Source organism: Podarcis liolepis (genome assembly GCF_965112155.1).
Source record: "Podarcis liolepis genome assembly, chromosome: 7".
Taxonomy (NCBI): Eukaryota; Metazoa; Chordata; class Lepidosauria; order Squamata; family Lacertidae; genus Podarcis; species Podarcis liolepis.
Genome location: NC_139561.1, coordinates 9,967,549 through 9,991,360, shown reverse-complemented (window position 1 = coordinate 9,991,360; position 23,812 = coordinate 9,967,549). Strand labels below are relative to the sequence as shown.

The 23,812-nt window shown below is 49.5% G+C and overlaps 1 protein-coding gene across 5 annotated transcripts in view; it reads right to left on the bottom strand.

The window, feature by feature from the left end:
- RPH3A (rabphilin 3A) overlaps window positions 1–23,812 on the bottom strand; it is a 128,259-nt gene that overhangs the window by 14,498 nt on the left and 89,949 nt on the right. For all 5 annotated transcript variants that reach the window (XM_083511415.1, XM_083511416.1, XM_083511414.1 and 2 more), the window contains 7 exons: window positions 16,673–16,732; window positions 15,283–15,513; window positions 11,678–11,757; window positions 10,320–10,394; window positions 5,410–5,519; window positions 4,500–4,626; window positions 2,598–2,654 (listed from right to left, as the gene is read on the bottom strand). In XM_083511415.1, coding sequence (XP_083367541.1) covers window positions 2,598–2,654; window positions 4,500–4,626; window positions 5,410–5,519; window positions 10,320–10,394; window positions 11,678–11,757; window positions 15,283–15,513; window positions 16,673–16,732 — 740 coding nt within the window. The remainder of the gene's footprint in view (window positions 1–2,597; window positions 2,655–4,499; window positions 4,627–5,409; window positions 5,520–10,319; window positions 10,395–11,677; window positions 11,758–15,282; window positions 15,514–16,672; window positions 16,733–23,812) is intronic.

The following is a 23,812-nucleotide window of genomic DNA, read 5'->3' as shown; positions in this document are numbered from 1 at the left end:
AACTTTTTTGTCACTTTTTTAAATTATTTCTTTGTTTGACCCCTCAGAATTACTCCTCCTCATAGAAATAAACGTTAAATTAACAAGTTACCTTTTTGTGTGTGTGTGTTCTTCACTCCCCTTCAAAACAGTGACCAGCGTACATGCCCCCTTTCAATGCAGTGACCAGCGTACATGCCCCTTACAATGTAGCGGGCGGGCGGGAAGGTGACGTTGGGACTGTGCTTGACTAACGCACGCACCGCCCCCATGCGACGTCACAGCCAGTACAGCGCCCGCCACAGTGGGGAGTGTCGGGGCGCACAATGCGCCTCCTCCCCTCACTAGTATCCGCCCCGGAGCCACGGCAAAGGTGTAAAAGAGCCACATGCGGCTCCGGAGCCGCGGGTTGCAGACCCCTGACCTAGACCATGGGAGCGTTCCAGCCCTGTTCTTGAGTTTGTTCAAAATCTAAAACAGCTTTATCTCGTATTCCTTTCTTTGAATTTGTGCCGTTTAGGTTTTTAAACCTTTTTGTAAAAGCAGCACTAGAATTTTCACAGTTGAGTCCTCAACCCTTTATTATTGTGCTTGGCTTTCTTCAAGCTGGGCTTTGTTTAAAACTTGCTATTTAGGTTTTCAAACCTTTTTTGTAAATTCAGTATTAGAAACTGTACTTTTGAGTCCTCATCCTTTATTACTGCGCTTTGCTTTACCTAGGTCAAGCTAGGATTATAATACGTCAGAATTTTTGGGGTTCTACCCTTGTTTGAATTTTGGTCATTTAAAGTTTATGATTTTTCCATTTCCTTCTGAGGAAACTGAATAGTTCAGTGAAACGAGGTTCGTAGCCGGCATCCCGTTAAGGCTTTGTTCTATTTTAGGTTTTTCTAAATTTTTTCCCTTAAGCTTTTTGATTTTATTATTTAGTTGATTTCCACAAGATATTATTTCTAGTCGATTACCTCTCGTTTCAGGGATTTTCATGGTATTTCATTTGTTTTGTGTCTTTTAGGAAGGAAGATCACAAAACAGTCTGATCAATGCACTCCACAACTGGCCTTAAGGATGAATAGAAAGACCTTCTCCACAAATAACAGATCACCTTTCTACTGGTTGCAGCTTGTCTACTGATTGCTCCAAATCTGAAAGGTTTGGATAAGTTGCAGTTGTCTGCTTGGAGATGAAAGTTTTGGACTCTGTGGCTCTCAAGGAAAAGCCGACTAAACAGTTAGCAGCACTGAATGGAAAACGAATGGAAAGCTGTTTTGTAGAAACAGGGTATGCCTTTACCTATCAGAAACTGACTCTGGCCTGCAACCTCTGGCAATGGAGGTCCAGGAGGGCTGAATTAACCATTAAATAAGCATGTGCTTGGGACGCGGGTGGCGCTGTGGGTTAAACCACAGAGCCTAGGACTTGCCGATCAGAAGGTCGGCGGTTCGAATCCCCGCGACGGGGTGAGCTCCCGTTGCTCGGTCCCTGCTCCTGCCAACCTAGCAGTTCAAAAGCACATCAAAGCGCAAGTAGATAAATTGGTACCACTCCGGCGGGAAGGTAAATGGTGTTTCTATGCGCTGCTCTGGTTCGCCAGAAGCAGCTTAGTCATGTTGGCCACATGACCCGGAAGCTGAACACCGGCTCCCTCGGCCAATAAAGCGAGATGAGCGCCGCAACCCCAGAGTTGGCCATGACTGGACCTAATGGTCAGGGGTCCCTTTACCTTTACCTTTTTAAGCATGTGCTTAGAGCATCAAGGGGCTGGAGAGCACCACATAAATTTTCCATTGCCAGATTTACCATGGACCATATGGTGCCGCTGAACAAGGTTCCACAAAAAAAGGCTCCCACAATAAATGAAAAAATTACATACATAATTACATTGAAAAATAATAATAAAATAGCAACAATAAAATAGTAATAACGATCAATTGTACTAATGATATACATTAATCTTGAGGATACAACAAAATTAGAATCTAGTAACTGTTAAACTAAAGATGCGGGTGGCGCTGTGGATTAAACCACAGAGCCTAGGGCTTGCAGATCAGAAGGTCGGCGGTTCGAATCCCCGCAACAGGGTGAGATCCCATTGCTCAGTCCCAGCTCCTGCCAACCTAGCAGTTCAAAAGCACATCAAAGTGCAAGTAGATAAATAGGTACCACTCCGGCAGGAAGGTAAACGGCGTTTCCATGCGCTGCTCTGTTTCGCCAGAAGCGGCTTAGTCATGCTGGCCACATGACCCAGAAGCTGTCTGCGGACAAACGCCGGCTCCCTCGGCCACTAAAGCGAGATGAGCACCGCAACCCCAGTCATCCCCAACTGGCCTTAACGGTCAGGGGTCCCTTTACCTTTACCTTTAACTGGTTAACTGCCACTCGGTCCACTGAGGCTTACGTGATCATTCCAGGTCTCCCAGGTCCTGATCTAACCACTGAACCATCACTGCCTTCCCCTGTCCTGCACTAACAGTCTGATCAAGGCCCTGGAACTAAAAAATATGCTTCAGTCTAAGAGGGCATCTGCTCAGAAAATAATTTAGCGTTTCTCCTCAGCAGCTTAGTTGTGGCCATGGAAAATGAGGCGAAACCTCCCCTCAGTCTAGGTAATGTCTTACCTCATCTTCGTACAACGCCATCCCTCTTGATGATCCAGTTGTACCTCCACGCTTCATCTTGGGGTTAGCGGCGAGTGAAAGATGGGGGGAGGAAAAAAAGGTTTCCTTTAATATTGTCCAGAAGGTAGCTTGAGAGACCCTGGGGAACCTGAATTAAGGAGTTCCTGGACCACTTTTTCCTCCTCAAATGTACTGTATTTTTCACTCTATAGGACACACTTTTCCCCCTCCAAAAATTAAGGGGAAATGTGTGTGCGTCCCATGGAGCGAATGCAGACTCCTTGGCTTCAGCGATAGCAACGCGAAGCCACCGAAGCGCAGAGGGAGCGCTCCCTCTCGCTCTCCAGGCTTCAGGGATAGCCGCCTGAAGCCTTTGGAGCACAGCGGGAACTCACGCTGCGCTCCGAAGGCTTCGGGTTCCTTTTGCTGAAGCCGGGAGAGCAAGACTCTCCTGGCTTCAGCAGAGAGGGAGAGCTGCACAGCGCCCCTTCAGCCAAGTGGGAGGAGAAATGGAAGGGCCTCCATTTCTCCTGCTGCTTCGCTGAAGGGGCGCTGAGCAGAGGGGGGGAGATTTTTTTCCCCTTGTTCTCCCCCTCTAAAACAAGGTGCGCCCTATGGTTGGGTGCGTCCTATAGAGGCGCTATGCAAGGATCACATCACCCTGTACTCGACCCAGGGGATGGATCAAGGCTGCAGCGCTTGGGACTTTTTACTTCAGATAAAAGGCAAGTGAACAGGTGATAGCAAAGAAGCTTATAAAATTATACACGGAATGGAGAAAGAGTAAAGAGAGGGGGGAAATGTTTTCTCCCCCTTTCATGGTGCTGCAAGCCACAAGCATGCAATGAAGCTGAATGTTAGAAGATTCAGGAAGGGCAAAAGAAACTACCATTTCACACAGCACAAAGTTAAACTATGGAACTCACTGCCACAGGAGGCCGTGATGACGGCGACAAACTTGGACGGCTTTAAAGGAGGACTGGGGAAATTCATGGAGACGAAAGCTATCTAACTCTTGAGGGCTATGCTTGGCCTCCACAGTTGGAGGCACCAATGCTCCTGATTATCAGTTTGTTTGCTTGCTTGCTTGCTTGCTTGTTGATTGAATTTATATGCTGCCCTATACCCGGGAGTCTCAGGGACTCACAGAATAAAATCAAGATATAAAACCACAAAATACATAATAAAAATAAAAACAACAACCCAATAGCCTCCCCCCAAAAATAACATTTTAGAAGGGCATAGGATGTAAATCAGATCAGCTAACATCCTGGTTAAAAAGGAACGTTTTTGCCGGGTGCCTAAAGGTGTATAATGAAGGCGCCAGGTGAACTTCCCTGGGGAGAGCATTCCACAGACGGGGAGCCACTGCAGAGAAGGCCCTGTTCTCGCGTGGCCACCCTCCAGACCTCTTGAGGAGGAGGCGCATGAAGGAGGGCCTCAGAAGATGATCTGGGTGGGTTCATATGGAAAGAGGTGGTCCTTGAGGTATTGCGGACCTGAGTTGCTGGAAACCACAGGAGGGGAGAGGGTTACTGTGCTCGGATCCTGCCCGTGGGTTTCTCAGTGAGGCGTCTTGTTGGCCACTGTGAGCACAGGGTGCTAAAATAGATGGGCCATTGGCGTGACCCTAGCAGGGTCTGCTTATGCTCTTATCTGTCTTTAATCATAGATGCCCAGTGATGAAACCGTGGATAGCATTTGCTTCCTTCTCCTTAACCCGCCGTGTTGATTCTTAGTTGGAAAAAGCCATCCTTCCAACTGTCTGCCCAGCAGACAACCTCTCCTACTCTTCCCAACTCAGATTCCCATCCCCTCTGTGCTACAGAGCAGGTCCAAACATGTTCACACGCAAACCATCACAATGAATGGGACAAGAACATAGACGACGGTGAAATGTACCGGGATGACTCTTTCCAGACAGATGTTGAAATTCTTCTTCTGGTTGGCCTTCACTTTCTTCAGGGCCACCCTCGTCTCACCTATGAACTCGTTGTGGCCAAATTTGTCCTCGTCACACACAGAGATCCTGAAAGGAACAAACATGCACGCTCTGGTTATCTCCCGCTTGGACTACTGCAATGCGCTCTACGTGGGGCTACCTTTGAAGGTGACTCGGAAACTGCAATTAATCCAGAATGGTGCAGCAAGACTGATGACTGGGGGCAGCCGCCGAGACCACATAACACCGGTCTTGAAAGACCTACACTGGCTCCCAGTACGTTTCCAAGCACAATTCAAACTGTTGGTGCTGACCTTTAAAGCCCTAATGGCATTGGCCCAGTATACCTGAAGGAACATCTCCACCCCCTTCATTCTGTCCGGACTTTGAGGTCCAGCTCCGAGGGCCTTCTGGTGGTTCCCTCACTGCAGTGTGGGAATAACACATTCTGTGTGTTTATATGTAAATAAAGTAGATTAGCCAAAATGCTGAGTCGCTGAGGTCTGTCACGCGCATGATGCGCAAACTCTGCAGATCCCTAAGTGTGCCAATGTCAGTTGGCATCGGTCGCTGTGATGTTCGGGCTGAAGAAAGCTTTTGAAGCTCCCGAACGATCGACCAGGAGAGAGAGAACATGCCAGTCGGGCATGTGTCTCTGCCAGAGTCCTACTCGAGTGTAGGCTGAACTCCTGAACCTCCAGAGGGAGACCGATCCCACTGTCACAACAGCCCTAGTTCCCGCCCAGCCCCATCTCAGAAGGACCTTTGAAGACGCTTTGCATCAGGTCACCAGAGGTAACTTTGTGGGTGTAAGCCGGAACGATCCCATCATGTTTGATTCAAAGTTTGACGCTTAACCCTTTGACTTGCCTCAATGTCTTCCTCTGCATGTCCTCATCCGTGATGCCATGGTACACCAAGGTCTCATTCCATGCAGGGTTCCGGGTGTTCCTCAAAGTCTTGGTCCTCAGCTTGTTTGACTGGAAAACAAGCAGAACTATTAAAACATGTATGAGTCCTTACAAATCTCCCTGATCTGAACGCCTTTGAATGTGCCATCGTGCCTGATGGACTATATCAAGCCATACTGAAGTGGTTAGGGTTTGTTTTCGCATACAAATGCGCTATATTTTAATAGGTACCTTTATTCTGCAGGATTTATCAAGGCTGTCTGAGTAAGACACCAGAAGGAAACTTGCAAAACAACCTTGATCAATTGACCCAGCTGAGGTCTTATCCCCATTTAACTTTCCCCTGCTCAGTCCACAATTCAAAGCTCTGTGCCTGAGCATTTCAGAAAACTCGCTGACATTTCCTAGGGGTGGACAAAAAGTTTAAATTTGTTTGGCAAAGGGAAACGCCTCCTTCGTTCAGACTGGGACAATCCTGTCCTCCCTAGAACTTTGTTGCATAGAATTCCCCTTGCCCCACAGAGCACAGCTTGGCAGAGCTGCTCTTTGATACAGCAAAGAGGAAGAAAATCCATTAAAGGAGTTGAGTCACTCGTCAGCAGGTGCTCCTTTTTTCCAAGGTACCAATTAGACCTGGATAAAAACCTTCTCAGCAAACCAATCTTTTTAAACCCCCGGTAATAATTAGATTTTCGGGCAGAGGCTTCACCTCGCGGTAACAATGCCACTTTCTAGACCCGCCGTTCTCATTAACCTGTTTCCCCCACAGAGTGCAGCTAGGAGCTTTGACAAAGGCTGTGGAACAGGCACGGAAAACTTCAGGCCCCAAAAACTGGGGATGGGGAAAGGTGTTGAAGGGGGAAAAAGGAACTACATTTAATTTGACCATTAACAAGAGTCGGTGGGTGGATATTCTGGGTTAATGAACACAGATGAAATAAGAAAAGCCTGCAAGATCAGGTCTATGGGGTCTCATCCAGTCCAGCATCCTGTTTTCACAGGATGGCCAAACAGATGCCTATTATAGGAAACTCGAAGGCAGGACCCAAACACCAGAGCCCTCTCGCATCCTGCGTTTTCCAGAAACTGGGATTTGGAAGCATTCTCTAGTTATCTTCCGCTTGGACTACTGCAATGCACTCTCCGTGGGTCTACCTTTGAAGGTGACCCGGAAATTACAACTAATCCAGAATGCGGCAGCTAGACTGGTGACTGGGAGCAACTGCCGAGACCACATAACACAGGTCTTGGCTCCCAGTACATTTCTGAGCACATTTCAAAGTGTTGGTGCTGACCTTTAAAGCCCTAAACGGCCTCGGCCCAGTATATCTGAAGGAGCGTCTCCACCCCCATCGTCCAGCCCGGACACTGAGGTCCAGCTCCAAGGGCCTTCTGGCGGTTCCCTCATTGCAAGAAGCAAAGCTACAGGGAATCAGGCAGAGGGCCTTCTCAGTAGTGGCGCCCACCCTGTGGAACGCCCTCCCATCAGATGTCAAAGAGATAAACAACTACCTGACATTTAGAAGACATCTGAAGTTCAGGGAAGTTTTTAATGTGTGACCTTTTAATGTATTTTTCATCTTTGTTGGAAGCTGCCCAGAGTGGCTGGGGAAACCCAGCTAGATGGGTGGGGTACAAATAAATAATAATAATAATAATAATAATAATAATAATAATAATAATAATAATAATAATAATAATTATTATTATTATTATTATTATTATTATTATTATTATTATTATTATTATTATTTTCCTGTCTCCAGCTGCAGAGACTTCTATCATGACTAGTAACCACCGAGGGCTTTCTCCTCTGTGAATTGGTCCAACTGCATTTTAATGCTTTCCATGTTGTTGTTGTTGTTGTTGTTGTTGTTGTTGTTGTTGTTGTTGTTTATTGAATTTATATACCGCTCTATACCCGGGGGGGTCTCAGGGCAGTTCACAGAATAAAATCAAGATATAAAACCACAAAATACCTAATACAAATAAAAACAACAACCCAATAGCCCCCTCCCCCCCAAAAAAAAAACATTTTAAAAGGGCATAGGATGTAAATCGGATCAACCAAAGGCCTGGTTTAAAAGGAACATTTTTGCCTGGCGTCTAAAGGTGTATAATGAAGGTGCCAGGCAAACCTCCCTGCGGAGAGCATTCCACAGACGGGGAGCCACTGCAGAGAAGGCCCCGTTCTCGTGTTGCCACCCGCCAAACCTCTCGAGGAGGAGGCACACAAAGGAGTGCCTCAGAAGATGATCTCAGGGTCATCTCGGTTGGTTATCACTATTTCCTGTGGGAGCCATTTCCACGGTTTAACTATGCGACGGGTGGAAAGGTCCTTTCTTTTATCTGTCCTGGACGTTCTAAGATTTGGGTTCGAGTTCTCGCCTTATAAGAGGAGAAAGGAAGCTTCCCTCGTGTCTGTCTCTAAACCCTTTATCCCCCGCACCCCACCAGCTCTTGAAATGTAAAAGCTGAAAACATGGTGGCATAGATTTCTGCTCTCCTAGGTGAACAGAGTAACCTGACAGGCGATTAAGCTCATTCTGGAGGTCAGGTGAGCTGGGAGGAATGCCCTCCCTGGTCAGGGTCAGCTGACATCTCTGCTGATCAGGGTCATGTGCCCCGTCAAAAGTGTGTGATTTGCTTGGGCTTTTAAAAGCCGGTTTTAGTACTACCTTCGAGATTTCCTTTATTGCTATGGTGTGTCACTGTGACACTGTGTGCTGCTGTTTGGCTGATTCGACTAAGTTCATAAGTGCTGTAATTACATCGCAGTTGCATGTGCTCTGATTTTGGAAAGGAGGGAGGATATTGGTTCATGTCTGCTGCTGCTCTAGGCCTTGGAGATTTCCTTCTCCCCATCTCCGCTGAGATAGGAGTTCGTGCATTTCCCCTTAATTCCTCAAAATGTTTTCATACAGTCAGGGACGGATTTAAGTTTGACGAGGCCCTAAGCTACTGAAGGTAACGGGGCCCTTTATATGTCCAGCTGTCCTTTGTCAACAACAAACTGTCATTGTTTCTTGGTGTTGAATATATGCTATATGGTAATTTATGGACCTAAAGCCATTTCCGCATAACAAAATATGTATTTTATCAAAGTAATTGTTGAACTGAAATACAATTAAGAAGTATATTTATAGTGAAATACAATTAAGAAGAAGTATATTAATAGTGAAATAATTATTAAGCTCTAACTGTATGTTTTATTTGTTTTTTATCTTATATTTTGGAAATGTACACCCAGGGTGTTTTTTTCCTTTAAATTTTTGGGGGGCCCTCAAGAGAGTGGGGCTCTAAGCTATAGCTTGTTTAGCTTATCTTCTTCTTCTTTGGCGATCCCTCGTAACCAAGTAAGATTGTCTTCCATAAACATGGTTTTAACAATGAGTCCGTAAGTGACTGCGGACGCCAGTTTTGGATCCACACATCCTTCCACAGTGGGGACATAGGTTTCCAGGTGGGAGTTGATCACGGTGAGGGTTTGCCAAGCGTGCCTTCCTCTTAGCATGTTTCTCCCTTGCGTCCTGAGTTTGAGTGTCTTCAAAGCCCATGACACCTTTTTGTTTTTTATCTTATATTTTGGAAATGTACATCCAGGGTGTTTTTTTCCTTTAAATTTTTGGGGGGCCCTCAAGAGAGTGGGGCTCTAAGCTATAGCTTGTTTAGCTTATCTTCTTCTTCTTTGGCGATCCCTCGTAACCAAGTAAGATTGTCTTCCATAAACATGGTTTTAACAATGAGTCCGTAAGTGACTGCGGAGGCCAATTCTGGATCCACACGTCCTTCCACAGTGGGGACATTGGTTTCCAGGTGGGAGTTGATCACAGTGAGGGTTTGCCAAGTATGCCTTCCTCTTAGCACTTTTCTCCCTTGCGTCCTGAGTTCGAGTGTCTTCAAAGCCCATGACACATTTTTGTTTTTTTATCTTATATTTTGGAAATGTACATCCAGGGGTTTTTTTCCTTAAAATTATTTTGGGGACCCCAAGAGAGTGGGGCCCTAAGCTATAGCTTGTTTAGCTTATACATAAACCCAGCACTGCATACAATCATAGAGCTGGATGTGATCCATAGCTGTCAAGTGTCCCTTATTTGAAGGGACATTCCCTTATTCCAGCGCCATGTCCTGCTGCTGTCCCTTATTGATGGATGTCCCTTAAATGTCCCTTAAACAATGTCCCTTAAATTTCAAAGGAAGCAGCTCCTCTCCCTCCCTCCCTCCCTGCCGGCCAGGGAGGAGGGAGACTCCAACTGTGTTGCTTGGCTGTGTTGCTCACGCAATAAGAAGTCTAAAAACGACTGGGGGGTGGAGCTTGCATGCCTTGTGTGTGGCTAGTTAATGCAAGCTGAGGGGTTTTTTGAATGCTGGGCGCCATTTTGTTGCATGTGCTGCTGCAAACTTTGCATTGCAAAGCCAGGCCGGGGAGCCATCTTAAGTTGAGGCTGCATAGGCCTTGTGATTCAGATTCTATTCAGTTGAACCTCTGGTTACAAAGTTGGTTGGACAGTGTTCTCGAAGCTACCTGGCATGAGTTTGACCAGACTGCAGGAGGACAGGAAGACTGGAGTGCCTGGAACAGGTGAGGCTGCAGGTCCCTTATTTTGGCTGCTGGTCCCTTATTTTCAAATCTGTAAGTTGACAGCTATGATGTGATCCCTCGAGTTATTTAATCCAACCCCCTGAAATGCAGGAATCACAGCTAAAGAATCTCTGGCAGATGGTCATCCAACCTGTGCTTCAAAGGCTTGGTTTCCAGACTCTTGACCATCTTGTTTGCCCTCCCCTGCACACCTCCCGGCTTGTTGTCCTGGAGACAGTTGCCTCTTATCAAAGGAGGAGGACCAAGGGACAAAATTATCTTACCTTACTGGCCCCTGGCAAAAGGTGCAGCTTCACATAAGGGTCTGCCAACCCATTGGAGTCCATCGGTTTCAAGCCCTGGGCAGGAATAAAATCAGAGCAGGCTCATTAACTCCGCCAGAGGCCAAGTTGTCTTACTGTATTTTTCGCTCCATAAGACGCACCTGACCGTAAGACGCACCTAGTTTTTAGAGGAGGAAAGGGGGAAAGCCCCATCTTTTGGGGGAATCAGCTCACAGTTACGCAGCTTCTTTTGCAAAGGGAAAAGTCCCGGTTTTTTGAGGATCAGCTCAAAGTTGTTGAGCTTACTTTGCAAAGTGAAAAAATCCTGTTTTTATGGGGTTCAACTCACAGTTCTGCAGCTTCTTTAGGAAAGGAAAAGGAGCCCTTTCTACAGTTTCCAGACAGATAATCTATTCAGCCAGTCCCATGTCGCTGGGGAAACAAACAGCCTCCGTCTGCAGAACATTCAACAATGGAGGCCTGGGCAAGGGGCCAGGGCCGGAAATGGAGCCAGCGATCGACCACACATTCGCTCCATAAGACGCACAGACATTTCCCCTTACTTTTTAGGAGGGAAAAAAGTGTGTCTTATGAAGCGAAAAATACGGTAACTCATGCAATGATCAAACGAGGATGGAATAAGATGGGGTGGAGAATCCTTTTGGCTCTGTGGGCCAGATCTTTATCAGGATCTGCATAATGGGCCAAATTTGACGCTGTGGTGGGTCATCCACCTATTAATCACATGACTTAATGTGACTGACAGGCGGGCGGGGCTTTTTGCTCCAGTCTTAATGGCGTGGGGCTGCTTTAAAGCACTTTCCCCTGTGAGAGAGGGTAAAATCTTCTCTCACTGCCCTCCGCTGCTGCTAGGGATAGGGTAGAAATTCAATTCAGTTTGCACTGGAAGACAGATCTATCAAATCTGCACTTTCCAAAACAAGCAGCAAACTGAAACAAGGCTACGCAGATTCGCACACCCCCGTAGAACAACTGGAAAGGTTTGTGCAGAAGACAAATAATAGGCATTGTGGGCCCCCTCTGAGCCTGATAATCTTCCAGTTCTCTAGCTGAATTCCTCTTGAAGGACCCAAAGGGTGGCGCCAGTCCTGTGGAACACCCTCCCATCAGATGTCAAAGAAATTAACAACTATCCGACTTTTAGAAGACATCTGAAGGCAGCCCTGTTTAGGGAAGCTTTTAATATCTGATGAATTACTGTATTTTAATGTTTGGTTGGAAGCTGCCCAGAGTGGCTGGGGAAATCCAGCCAGATGGGCAGGGTATAAATAATAAATTATTATTGTTGTTGTTATTGTTATTGTTGTTGTTTTGTTATTATTATTATTATTATTTACCTTTGCCTTGATGAGGGTGCATTGCAAAGAGCTGTTCTCCGGGTCGTACAAAAGGCTGAATTCCAGAGCACCAAGAGTAGCTGGGGAGAGAGAAGGGTTAATGCTGACAACATGGTTGGGCCTGTGGTGTTGCAGGAAGGTTAGAGGGAAACAATTCTAGCATTTGTTTTCCAGGAAAAAATGACTTTGGTGGTGGGTGTCCCACTCAAAAACAGATACAGTGGTACCTTGGTACTCAAATGGCTTGGCTCCCGAACAAATCGGCTCCTGAACGCTGCAAACCCAGAAGTGAGTGTTCCGGTTTGCAAACGTTTTTCAGAAGCCAAACATCTGGCACGGCTTCCGATTGAGCACAGGAAGCTCCTGCAGCCAATCGGGAGCAGTGCCTTGGTTTTAGAACCGTTTCAGGAGTCAAACGGACTCCCGGAACGGATTAAGTTCAAGAACCAAGATACCACTGTAGTTTGGCATAAGATTTGGCAGCAGTTCGCCTGTGAGATCACCTTACCCCAAGTATGCCCTCTCAACCGCACCAGTCTGCAGAACTGGCACTATTACAGGGGCCACATAACACCCGTTCTGCGCTGGTAAGAAATCAGTCTTTTAGTATGCTTCCCACAGCCTGGATCTCCCTGCATACCCACTTCTGTCTGCTCCATGTGCCTTTGCCTCTGCCACTTCACCCTGCCTAATGGTAGAGCCGGCCCTGAACGAGAGGCTGAGCCAAAGGCTGTGCAAGAGAAATGCGTTTTGGGGGATTTGACACAACTCTGCAGATGATTCACATCTCTTAGGTAAGTCCGAAGATGGAAGATTCCAGTTTTTGCCTTTCACCTCGTGGGGCTCCCCACCCCCACCCCGCGAAAGAGCAGAGCTACATAAGAATGCCTGCAGGCTCCTGGATGAATAATTGAAATCTTCCAGCGTGGGTGGGTGTTTTTTGTGGGTGTGGGCAGAGATGGGGTTGTCATCTTCCACCAGAGGAGAAAAACGGTTGCACTCCACCATTCCTCTCCCCAATTACTTATTTACTAACCATTAAAAGCACTTAGGGAGGCTCTGGAACGATGTCACGAGCCCCCAAAGGAGGCCACCATTACTTTGAAAAGGACAGCAGCCCAAGAAAATCTAGCACACTTTAAAAGTATAATCCAGCCATGAAAAATGCAGGAGACAAAACTAGGGAGCGCAACATGGGACTTCTGCAATGGCGTCTCCCATTGCATCACAAAAGCAAGGCAGTTCAGAATCTTGCATTGAATCACGGCAACACAACCACCAACTTCAGCTTCTGTTCGTTCATGTTGCAGAAATAAACTTTAAAGGCTTATTGGTAGGAGGCTTGGGGAAAGCTCCCAGGGCAGAGAGGCATGGACATTGGGAGATCTAAGAGCTCTAGGATCCCTCTCTGATCCCACCCACCACATCTACAAAAGAAATCAAAGTGATCCGTGTTGAGACAACCAGGATTGCATCTTACGTGGGGGTTCGGGTCCAAGGGTCCCATGTATATGCAAAAACGTGTATATGCAAAAACTCCATGGGGGTATATATTCAAACTGCCCCCATGGAGTCACCGCCTATGTAAGCATCCCTAGCCTTCCTGAGCAGGTGCTCTGAAGGCGCCTTGCCCCCTAGCAAGGCAAATAGCTTAAAAGCTCCAGGCAAAAAGAGCTTTTGAGCTTTCTGCCTTGAGTTTAACTTGTGGGATTTCAGACGGCCAGCCTTCAACCTTATGCTGTTGAAATCCCGAGAGTTAGATGCGTGTAAGAGGCAATGGGACGCGGGTGGCACTGTGGGCTAAACCACAGAGCCTAGGACTTGCCAATCAGAAGGTCGGCGGTTTGAATCCCTGCAACGGGGTGAGCTCCTGTTGCTCAGTCCTTGCTCCTGCCAACCTAGCAGTTCGAAAGCACGTCAAAGTGCAAGTAGATAAATAGGTACCGCTCCGGCGGGAAGGTAAAGGGCGTTTCCGTGCGCTGCTCTGGTTCGCCAGAAGAGGCTGTCATTCTGGCCACTTGACCTGGAAGCTGTATGCCAGCTCCCTCAGCCAATAAAGCGAGATGAGCACTGCAACCCCAGAGTCGGTCACGACTGGACCTAATGGTCGGGGGTCCCTTTACCTTTTTAAGAGGCAATCAGACTGTATGCTCAGGCATCTGTGTTTGCAAGGCATATATTCCTGGCCTCTTTAGAAGGAGGCACTGCTAAGGAAGAGCTGGATAAGGATGAGCCACTTTGGCTTAGAGTCATACAGCCCGTTTTATGTGCCCTGCAGAGATAGGGTGCAGGGACAAAGAAGGAGGTGGTATGGTGGATCCCTGCCATGTTGCAAATTCCATCCTCTTTGACTCTGGTCCCACTCACAGCCAGTGTGCACCCAAACACCTCGAAGCTTGTGACTCTTGGCAGAAATCAGGTCACCTGACACAAAAGTTGCTCCTTCCTGCAGTTTTCTTCTCCAGTTTTAAATTCCCGTATTTTTCGCTCTATAAGATGCGCCCGACCATAAGACGCACCTAGTTTTTAGAGGAGGAAAACAAGAAATATTCTGAATCTGCGCAGTGCCTCTCCAGCAAAGCGGGAGGAGAAATGGAAGGGGCTCAATTTCTCCTCCCGCTTCGCTGAAGTGGCGCTGCGCAGCTCTCCCTCTCTGCGCAGTGCCTCTCCAGCGAAGCGAAGTCAGGACAGCAAGAGGGATCGCTGCACAGCAAAAGCAGCGATCCCTCTTGCTGTGCTGGCTTCTGGGATAGTTGCGCAGCCTACATTCACTCCATAAGACGCACACACATTTCCCCTTACTTTTTAGGAGGGGAAAAGTGTGTCTTATAGAGCGGAAAAATGCGATATATATTTCCCGAATAAAAAAGAAAGAGTCAAGCCATATCCTTGAATCTTGAGTTGCCTAAGGAAGCAATCTTTTATCAATTGGAAATCACTAGAGACTAATCAGTGGGGCAGGTAAAAGTATAAGGTAAAGGACCCCTGGATGGTTAAGTCCAGTCAAAGGCGACTATGGGGATGCGGCACTCATCTCGCTTTTAGGCTGAGGGAGCCCACATTTGTCCACAGACAGATTTCAGGGTCATGTAGCCAGCATGGCTAAACCACTTCTTGTGCAACGGAACACCGTGACAGAAACCAGAGCGCACGGAAATGCCGTTTACCTTCCTGCCGCAGTGGTACCTATTTATCTACTTGCACTGGTGTGCTTTGGAACTGCTAGGTTGGCCAAAGCCGAGACAGAGCAACGGTAGCTCACCCCGTCGCGGGGATTCAAACCGCCGACCTTCCGATCGGCAAGCCCAAGAGGCTCAGTGGTTTAGACCACAGTGCTACCTATGTCCCTGATTAGTGGGGACAATTCTTAATTGGCAGGTCTAAGGTTGGAGCACTTCCTTATCTTTGAAGCCGTGTGCCTCTTATGGGTTCCTCTTACACAGTCATGGATAAGAAAGAAGAAATAAAGAAGGAAAGAAGGAAAGAAGGAAAGAAGGAAAGAAAGAAAGAAGAGGAAGGAAGGAAGGAAGGAAGGTAGGTAGGTAAATGGCCTCTTTGCAACAAGAAAAAATGGCCTTAGCTCAGTCGTTGGAACTACAACCTACTTGCTTCGTCCGAGTCGTAACTGTTGGCCTCATCTTCCTCCTCCTCTGGAGGAGGCGGCCGTTGGGGTGCAGGTGCAGCAGGAGGGGCACCAGTTTGGCTGTAGGGAGCCACCTGGCGCATAGGTCTCTCCCCTGCGGGTGACGGATATCCAGAGGCAGCTTTCTCATCCCTCGATGTCCCAGCGGCAGAGATGGGGGGATCAGCTTGGGGTGGAGCCATGGAAAGACTTCCTATGCAAGCAGAGAGAAAGACAGCGAGAGGAAGGAGACTGGTCACAGGTAAGAGTTCTAGGGTAGATTTCTTTCCTTTTTTCTAAAAATATATATAGTATAGTATAGTATAGTATAGTATAGTATAGTATAGTATAGTATAGTATAGTATAGTATAGTACAGTGGTACCTTGGGTTACATATGCTTCAAGTTACATACACTTCAGGTTACAGACTCCGCTAACCCAGAAATAGTACCTCAGGTTAAGAACATAGCTTCAGGATAAGAACAGAAATCGTGCTTCGGCGGCGCGGCGGCAGCAGGAGGCCCCATTAGCTAAAATGGTGCTTCAGGTTAAGAACAGTTTCAGGTTAAGAACAGACCTTTGGAACAAATTAAGTACTTAACCCGAGGTACCACTGTATAGTATAGTATAGTATAGTATAGTATAGTATAGTATAGTATAGTATAGTATAGTATAGTATAGTATAGACAGAATCCAAAAGGAAAAAGGAAAAGGAAAAACAAGACATGGTCAGGTTAACAAATACAGTCATACCTCATGTTATGTTTGCTTCATGTTACGTTCTTTCAGGTTACGTCCCGTGGCAACCCGGAAGTACTGGAAAGGGTTACTTCCGGGTTTCACCGCATGAGCAGAAGCGCTAAATCGCGCTTCGCACATGCTCACAAGCATCAAATCGCGCCGCGCAGCTGCGCAGATATGGCACTTTAGGTTGTGCTGTTTTCATATTGTGAACGGGCCTCCGGAACCGATCCCGTTTGCAACCAGAGGTACCACTGTACTTAAGACGGCTCGCGCACAGATAAAATAGAACTAGCTAAAAACATAGAAAAGATCTTTAAAATGTAAACAAACACCAATAGTATTCAAATAATATAAAAAGGTCCGTTAAAAACAAAGGCAACAATTTAAAAAACCATCGCAGCATCAACCCTTTCCTCAAAAACATTCAGTCTCTAGAGAGGTGTTACCCAAGCCTGGGTCTCCAGCTGTTTTTGGACTACAACTCCCATCATCCCTAGCTAGCAAGACCAGTGATCAGAGATGATGGGAATTGTAGTCCGAAAACAGCTGGAGATAACAGTCTTGGGTAACACTGCCGTAGAGGCCAGATGGAATAGGAATTTGTTATATACAAATCAAACAGTTTGTACCTTGTCTTTCTGGAAAGCGACCTCCAGGGCCTGTCCCTGGCCTCCCTGCAGCAGCTGGGCCTGCAAAGCAAAAGTCTGCACTGAACTATAGGTATTCCCAACAAGGCACTTCTATTTATCGCTCTTTACATCTTACACTTCAAAAGCAAAGAGATGTGTTTAGGAATATCCTAAGGCACGGCTGGGGAAAGGGGGTCGATCTTCTATGGGACAGCCCTTAAGATATTTGAAGATGGCTCTCATATCTCCTCTTTGTCTCCTCCATCTTCCAGGCTAAACATAACCAACTCCTTCGACCATTCCTCATAAGGCTTTGCTTCCAGACTCTTGATCATCTCTCTATATATATGCACATAGTTTTTCAAATTAAAATTTTACATAGATATATCAAACATAAATCATAAAAACAAGATTCCAAGTAATCTCCTGGACTTCCAGTCTCCCCTTTGTGGGTCCTATTATTAATCATTTCTTCCCGCATCTTTGATGATGATCCAAATCTTTTACATCTCCACTGTGTCCAGAATTCACCCTTAAACTACAAGTGATATTCCAATCCTACTAGCAATTTTAACTGTTTACAATGGTCTTTAAGATAAGTTATAAATTTTCCCCATTCCTTATTAAAATGTTGGTCTTCCTGATTTCTGACTCTTCTGGCCATTTCAGCATAGTCCATCAACTTCATCTGCCATTCTTCTCTGGTAGGAACTTTATCTTCTTTCCATCTCTGGGCCAATAACATCCATGCAGCCATGGTCACATACATAAATAGTCTTTTCTGCTCCCTTGATGACCCTTGATCATCCTGTCCGCCCTGCTCTGCACACCTTCCAGTTTGTCAACATCCTTGCTGACAAACGGCTCTCTGTCCTTCCTTCATCCAGGTGACCAGAGCTCAAGGGTACATTTCAGGTGGGGAAAAACACTAAAGCAGGAAGGGAAGGCCAAGAAGGGAGGCGGTTTGGGGAGGGAATGACTGTTAAGTCGTGGGTTGACATAGCAGCCGGCACAGCGATTTCTTCAAGTAGCTCTTTATTTTGGTAAGCTGGAGTAGAACTGACTGCGAACAGCTCAGCCGGCCTGTATTTATAGGCAGCCGGCTGTCAACATTGTAACCACAACAGCCCAGAGTTCCCGCCTAAAATAACTGGCGCGGACCTGAGTGAAAACTATCTACAGACCTGAGTGAAAACTATATACAGTATCCCCCTGTTGGCCCAGGGTGAAACTACACTACATAACACCCCTCCCCACCGAGATAAGGCGTTAGTTACAATCGTAATGGTTTCCTTATATACAGCACTACGCGTAATGGTTCAATTAGGCACAAAAGCATATCGGTTACATTTCCCATACTTAGACCAACAGTGATACCTGTCCAACAACATAGTCCTTTAAATAAGTTGGGCGCTTGGAAACTCTGCCAGACCGCCGGGGACTGGTAGCCAAGTCCGGAGGGCCACACAGTTCTCGCTGAGGCTGTGGTGCGACCCTAGGTGGCGTTGGAACCAACTCCCCTGGATCCGCTGCTGTGGGTGGAGCCTCCGCAAGTGGAGTGGTCTGAGTCTGTTCTGAAACGGCTTGGTTCGGCTCCACGCTGGCAGTTTGCGAGGGAGGTGTAGGTGGGGCCTCGCCATCTGTACGTGTCTCTTCTGGAGCCGCAAGCGCAGTTGGGGGCACCTCGGTAGTGTCCAAGTCCCCAACCCTGCGCCTAAGCTGGTCTATGTGCCGTCGCCACAAGCGTCCGTCTTCGAGTGCCACCTGGTACGAGCGAGGTCCAGTGACTCCCACTACTGTGGCTGGCACCCAAGGGATGTCCCCCACATAGTTCCGGGCAAAGACCTGGTTTCCTGGGACAAATGACGGTGGTGCGTTGGCACAGCCTGGGGGTTCAGCCACGGCAAAGTCTGGGTGTAGCCGGTCGAGCGGTGACCTGAGGCAGCGGCCCATAAGCAGTTCAGCAGGACTCCTCCCTGTGGCCGCATGAGGGGTGATGTGTTGCACGAACAAGTATTCGGCGACCCGCTCATGCCAGTCTCCCCGGTCCAGGCACGCCAGTGCCTCTTTTGTCGAGCGCACCATTCTTTCCGCTTGCCCGTTGCTGGATGGATGAAAGGGTGCCGTTAGGGCATGGCGGATGCCCAGTCCCAAAAGATACCGCTCAAACGTGCCTGACGTGAACTGCGGTCCGTTGTCAGAGACAAGGACATCAGGACACCCATGCGTTGCAAACAGGCCTCGCAGCACCCGGATGACAGCTTCGGTAGGGGTGGAGGGCATCAGGGCGACCTCCAGCCATTTGGAATAGGCGTCCACCACTACCATAAAGGTCCGGCCGTGAAAGGGGCCAGCCAGATCGATGTGCACCCTCGACCAGGGTGTCTTTGGCGTCTCCCAGGTGTGTCCCTTAGCTGCCGGTGGTGCAGGCCTCGACTCCTGGCACGCTTGACAGGCGGACACCCAGGCAGTGATGGCATCGTCCATATTAGGCCACCAGACGTAACACCGAGCCAACGCCTTCATTTTGACAATTCCCGGGTGGCCAACGTGCAGAGCCTCCAGGACGCGCTGACGGAGTCCCTGGGGAATCACGACGCGGTCTCCCCACAGCAGACAGCCGCGATGAGCTGAGAGTTCATGTTGTCTGGTTGCGAAGGGCTGGAACTCCGATGCAAAAGGCCCTTGTGGCCACCCCCTCCACACCCAGTTGAGCACCCGGCTGATGGTGCGATCCTGGGCAGATGCGGAGGCCACAGTGGCAGCCGATACAGGCGCTGCCGGAAGATCCTCAATCAGAAGGAGCGATGAAGCTGGAGCCGGGTCTTCCACAAATGCTGGAAGAGGGCAACGGCTGAGGGCGTCGGCATGGCCCATCGATTTCCCCGGGCGATGGATGAGCCGGTAGTGGTAGGCAGAGGACCGGTGGAGTTGGACGATCACCGGCGAGGAGGCCCAGGAGTGGCTTGTGGTCAGTGATGAGGTCAAAAGTCCTGCCATAGAGGTATTCATGGAACCTCTTCACTCCAGCCACAAGTGCCAATGCCTCCTTGTCGAGCTGGCTGTAATTCCGTTCCGTCGGAGATAGTGTCCTGGAAAAGTAGGCGAGCGGTGCTTCTCTTCCATCTGGAAAACGGTGACTAAGGACAGCACCGATGCCAAAAGGTGAGGCGTCGCAGGCAAGGACCAGCGGCCTGGATTCACTGTACTGTACCAGCACACTGTCTGAAGAAAGGAGAGCCTTGACCGCGTTGAAGGCCGCCGTCTCCCGATGACCCCAGGCCCAAGGCGTCTTAGTGCTAAGGAGTCGGTGAAGAGGCTCAGCCACTGTGGCTTTGTGGGGCAGGAACATGTTATAAAAGTTCAGCAGCCCCAGGAATGCCTGCAACTCCGTTTTGTTCTTTGGGGTGGGGGCCTGCTGGATAGCGCGGATCTTGGATGTGGTTGGATGAAGACCGGAGGCATCGATAAGATAGCCCAGGAACTCTACCTGTGGAACGGCGATCTGGCACTTCTCCCTCTTTACCTTGAGCCCGGCCTCCTGGAACCTGGTCAGCACGGCACAGAGGCGCTCGAACAGCTGCTGGTGTGAGTCTGCAGACACCAAGACGTCATCAAAATATGGTACCACGCCCGGAAGCCCTTGCAGGAGACGCTCCATAAGGCTTTGGAAGATGCCAGGAGCCACACTCACCCCGAACTGCAACCGGCGGCAACGGAATGCCCCCCGGTGGGTGACGATCGTCTGGGCTTCAGCAGTGGCATCATCGACTGGCAGTTGTTGATAGGCTTGGGCAAGGTCCAGCTTAGCGAAGACCTTACCCTCACCCAGGGAATGCAGCAGGTGTTGGACAACAGGAACCGGATAAGCGTGCTGCTGAAGTGCCTTGTTGATCGTGCACTTGTAGTCAGCGCAGATTCTCACCGACCCATCTGGCTTGACAGGCGTGACGATGGGGGTTTCCCACTTTGCGTGGTCAACCGGCTCCAAAACTCCTTGGGCGATCAGTTTGTCCAGTTGTTCGTCCACCTTAGCCTTGAGAGCAAAGGGAACCCGGCGTGGCTTTAGCTTGATGGGGGCGACTTGTGGATCAAGGCTAAAGGAGATGGGCGTACCTGTATATTGGCCCAAGGTGCCGTCAAAAACCTCGGCAAAGTCTTTGACCAGACCCTCAGTCTCTGCGTTAGAGATGCAGTTGATGCCGGTGACTTCCAGGCCGAGGGCATCAAACCAGTCTAGCCCTAGGAGGCTTGGCCGCTGACCTTCGACCACCACCAACCGGAGCAGGCCCGAAAAATCCTTGAAGGCGATCCGGAACCGGCCAACGCCTACCACGGGAATGTCGTTTCCCTGGTAGTCTCTCAGGTGTACGCGGTGAGAGTCGAGTTGCCTTTTGGACACTCTGGGTACCAGTCTTTTGATGGTGCTCCATGACACGATGGACAGGGCAGACCCGGTGTCGATCTCCATGTCACATGGAGCTCCTTCAATGAGCACCGTGACGTTCAGCTTGCGTCGCGTAGGCGAGTCGGTTTGGCCAATCGTGGTTCCAGACGGGCAGCGGCAGTTGGTGAGAGCGAAACAACTTTCCTTGGCAGACTGGAGTGAAGACTTGGACTTGCGAGTCGATGAAGGGGGGGTGTCAGACGGAGCCGATCGGCAGACCTTAGCGATGTGGCCCCTTCTAGAACACTTCCTACAGATGGCGTCTCTGAATCGACACTTGGCACGGGAATGGTTGCCTCTGCAGCCAGCACATTCCGGTTGGCCCTTGGACTTCTGTTGGAACTTCCTGCGCTCCCGCTTTGTCTGGTGCACGTCATCGTCTTCACTGGAGGACGCCTCCTCACTGCTGGCCTCTTCATGATGCACCGGAACTGGCTCCCTAGCAAGACGCGGGCTGCTGGACTTGCGGATCTCCTGGGCGGAGCGTTCAGCAGCTTCTGAGGCCACAGCCTCCTCAATGGCTTTCTGTAGCGTGAGGTCTGGCTTGGCTAGGAGACGCCGTTGCAGATGGATGTCCCGGACCCCGCAGACGATTCGATCCATCAGGGCATCGTCTAAGTCTCGGAACTCACAGTGCATTGCAGCCTGTCGCAGGGCGGTGGTGTAGTTGTTGATTGACTCCCCCTCTGCCTGGTTCCGGTGGTAGAACGCATGGCGGGCAGCAATCTTGGACGGCTTTGGTGCGTAGTGGTTGCGGAGCTTCTCTTGGATCGTGTCCCATGGTGTTGCCTGGATTGCTTCAGGCGCAACCAACGCTCGGGCCGTCTCAAACACCTCAGGCCCACAGAGGCTGAGGAATAGGCCCCGCTTCCGATCCTTTGATACTGCTGTCAGCTCGTTGGCTTGGAGGTAGCAGTCGAACCGAGCGAGGTAGGAGTCCCATGATTCAGAGGCTGGCGCAAACGGCGGTAGAGGCACAAGTGAAGCCATGATTCCGATGCCGGCATGAAGGGCGATGGATGGAACACAGTGCTCTAGCCAGAACAGTCAGCTCTGAATTGGTTCTGCCCAGTGATTTCGCTCAGTGATTTCGCTCTGTGATTCAGCTCAGTGATTCAGCTCAGTTCAGAGGCTGGCCGCATCTGGCTGTGCTCTGATGTCCATCTATCCCACCCTCGTCGCCAGAGTTAAGTCGTGGGTTGACATAGCAGCCGGCACAGCGATTTCTTCAAGTAGCTCTTTATTTTGGTAAGCTGGAGTAGAACTGACTGCGAACAGCTCAGCCGGCCTGTATTTATAGGCAGCCGGCTGTCAACATTGTAACCACAACAGCCCAGAGTTCCCGCCTAAAATAACTGGCGCGGACCTGAGTGAAAACTATCTACAGACCTGAGTGAAAACTATATACAGTATCCCCCTGTTGGCCCAGGGTGAAACTACACTACATAACAATGACCTCCAGGGTTCCCCAGGGGGCAGACAGAGAGGCCGAGGGGGCAGTTTTGATCCTCTACCCCTGTCCTATGACGAAGGTCTCAAAGGGGCATTTCAGCTGGTCGAGGGAATGGGGATGAATTTCAAGGGGCCTGGCGTAGTGCTGCCTCGTGAAGCTGCCTTGCCCCAGGGCGTTTGTAGAGATTCAAAATGGCAGCCAGCAACAGGAGAAGAAGAGGGTGTGCCAATGGGTTCACCTGCCTGCCCTCAAGATTCAGCCCCAGCACCCCCAAAAAAATACCAAGAGGGCAGATCTTAGCCTCTGTTTCCTTACAGAGCTGCACACATACCGTATTTTTTGCTCTATAGGACGCACCGGACCATAGGAGGGGGAGAACGGGGGGGGCTCTTGTTCTCCCCCTCCAAAACAAGGTGCGTCCTATGCGTTCAAGGTGCGTTCACCCAAAGCCTCCGGAGTCCAGCGGGAGTTCCCACTGGACTCCAGAGGCTTTGGGTTCCTTTCGACCTGCTCTTTGGGACTGCCGGGGGGGGAGCGCGGGGGGGAAAGACCAGGCCGGGGAGCAGCGGGAAGGCAGCGCTGCCCCCCGAGCTTGTGGGGCTGGCGGTGAGGGGAAGCGCTGCTTTCCCCCACCGCCAGCCTGCAAACCAGGTCAGGGAGCAGCGCAGAGGCAGCACACCGCCTTCCTGCTGCCCCCCGAGCTTGTGGGGCTGGCGGTGGGGAGAAGCGCTGCTTTCCCCCACCGCCAGCCTCCAAACCAGGTTGGGGAGCAGCACAGAGGCGGCACGCCGCCTTCCCGCTGCCCCCTGAGCTTGTGGGGCTGGCGGTGGGGGGAAGTGCTGCAGCCTTCCCCCCACCTTCGTACAGCCTTCGTAGCCTCCGCAGGGCAGTGGCGTGAAGGCACCCCGCTGCCCTGCGGAGGCTTTGCGCAGCTAACTCCAAGCTAGAACAGCGAGACGGAGCGCTGCACAATGCTCCGTCTCCCTGTACTGGCTTTGGGCTTAGCCGCGCAGCCTGCATTCACTCTATAGGAAGCACACACATTTCCCCTTAATTTTTGGAGGGGAAAAAGTGCGTCCTATAGAGCGAAAAATACGGTATATCAGGGGATTCAGCCTGGCAGTGAAAACAAGAGACTCTATCCCAGACTTCCTCAACTTCAGCCTTCCAGATGTTTTTGGCCTACAACTCCCATGATCCCTAGCTAGCAGGACCAGACGTCAGGGATGATGGGAATTGT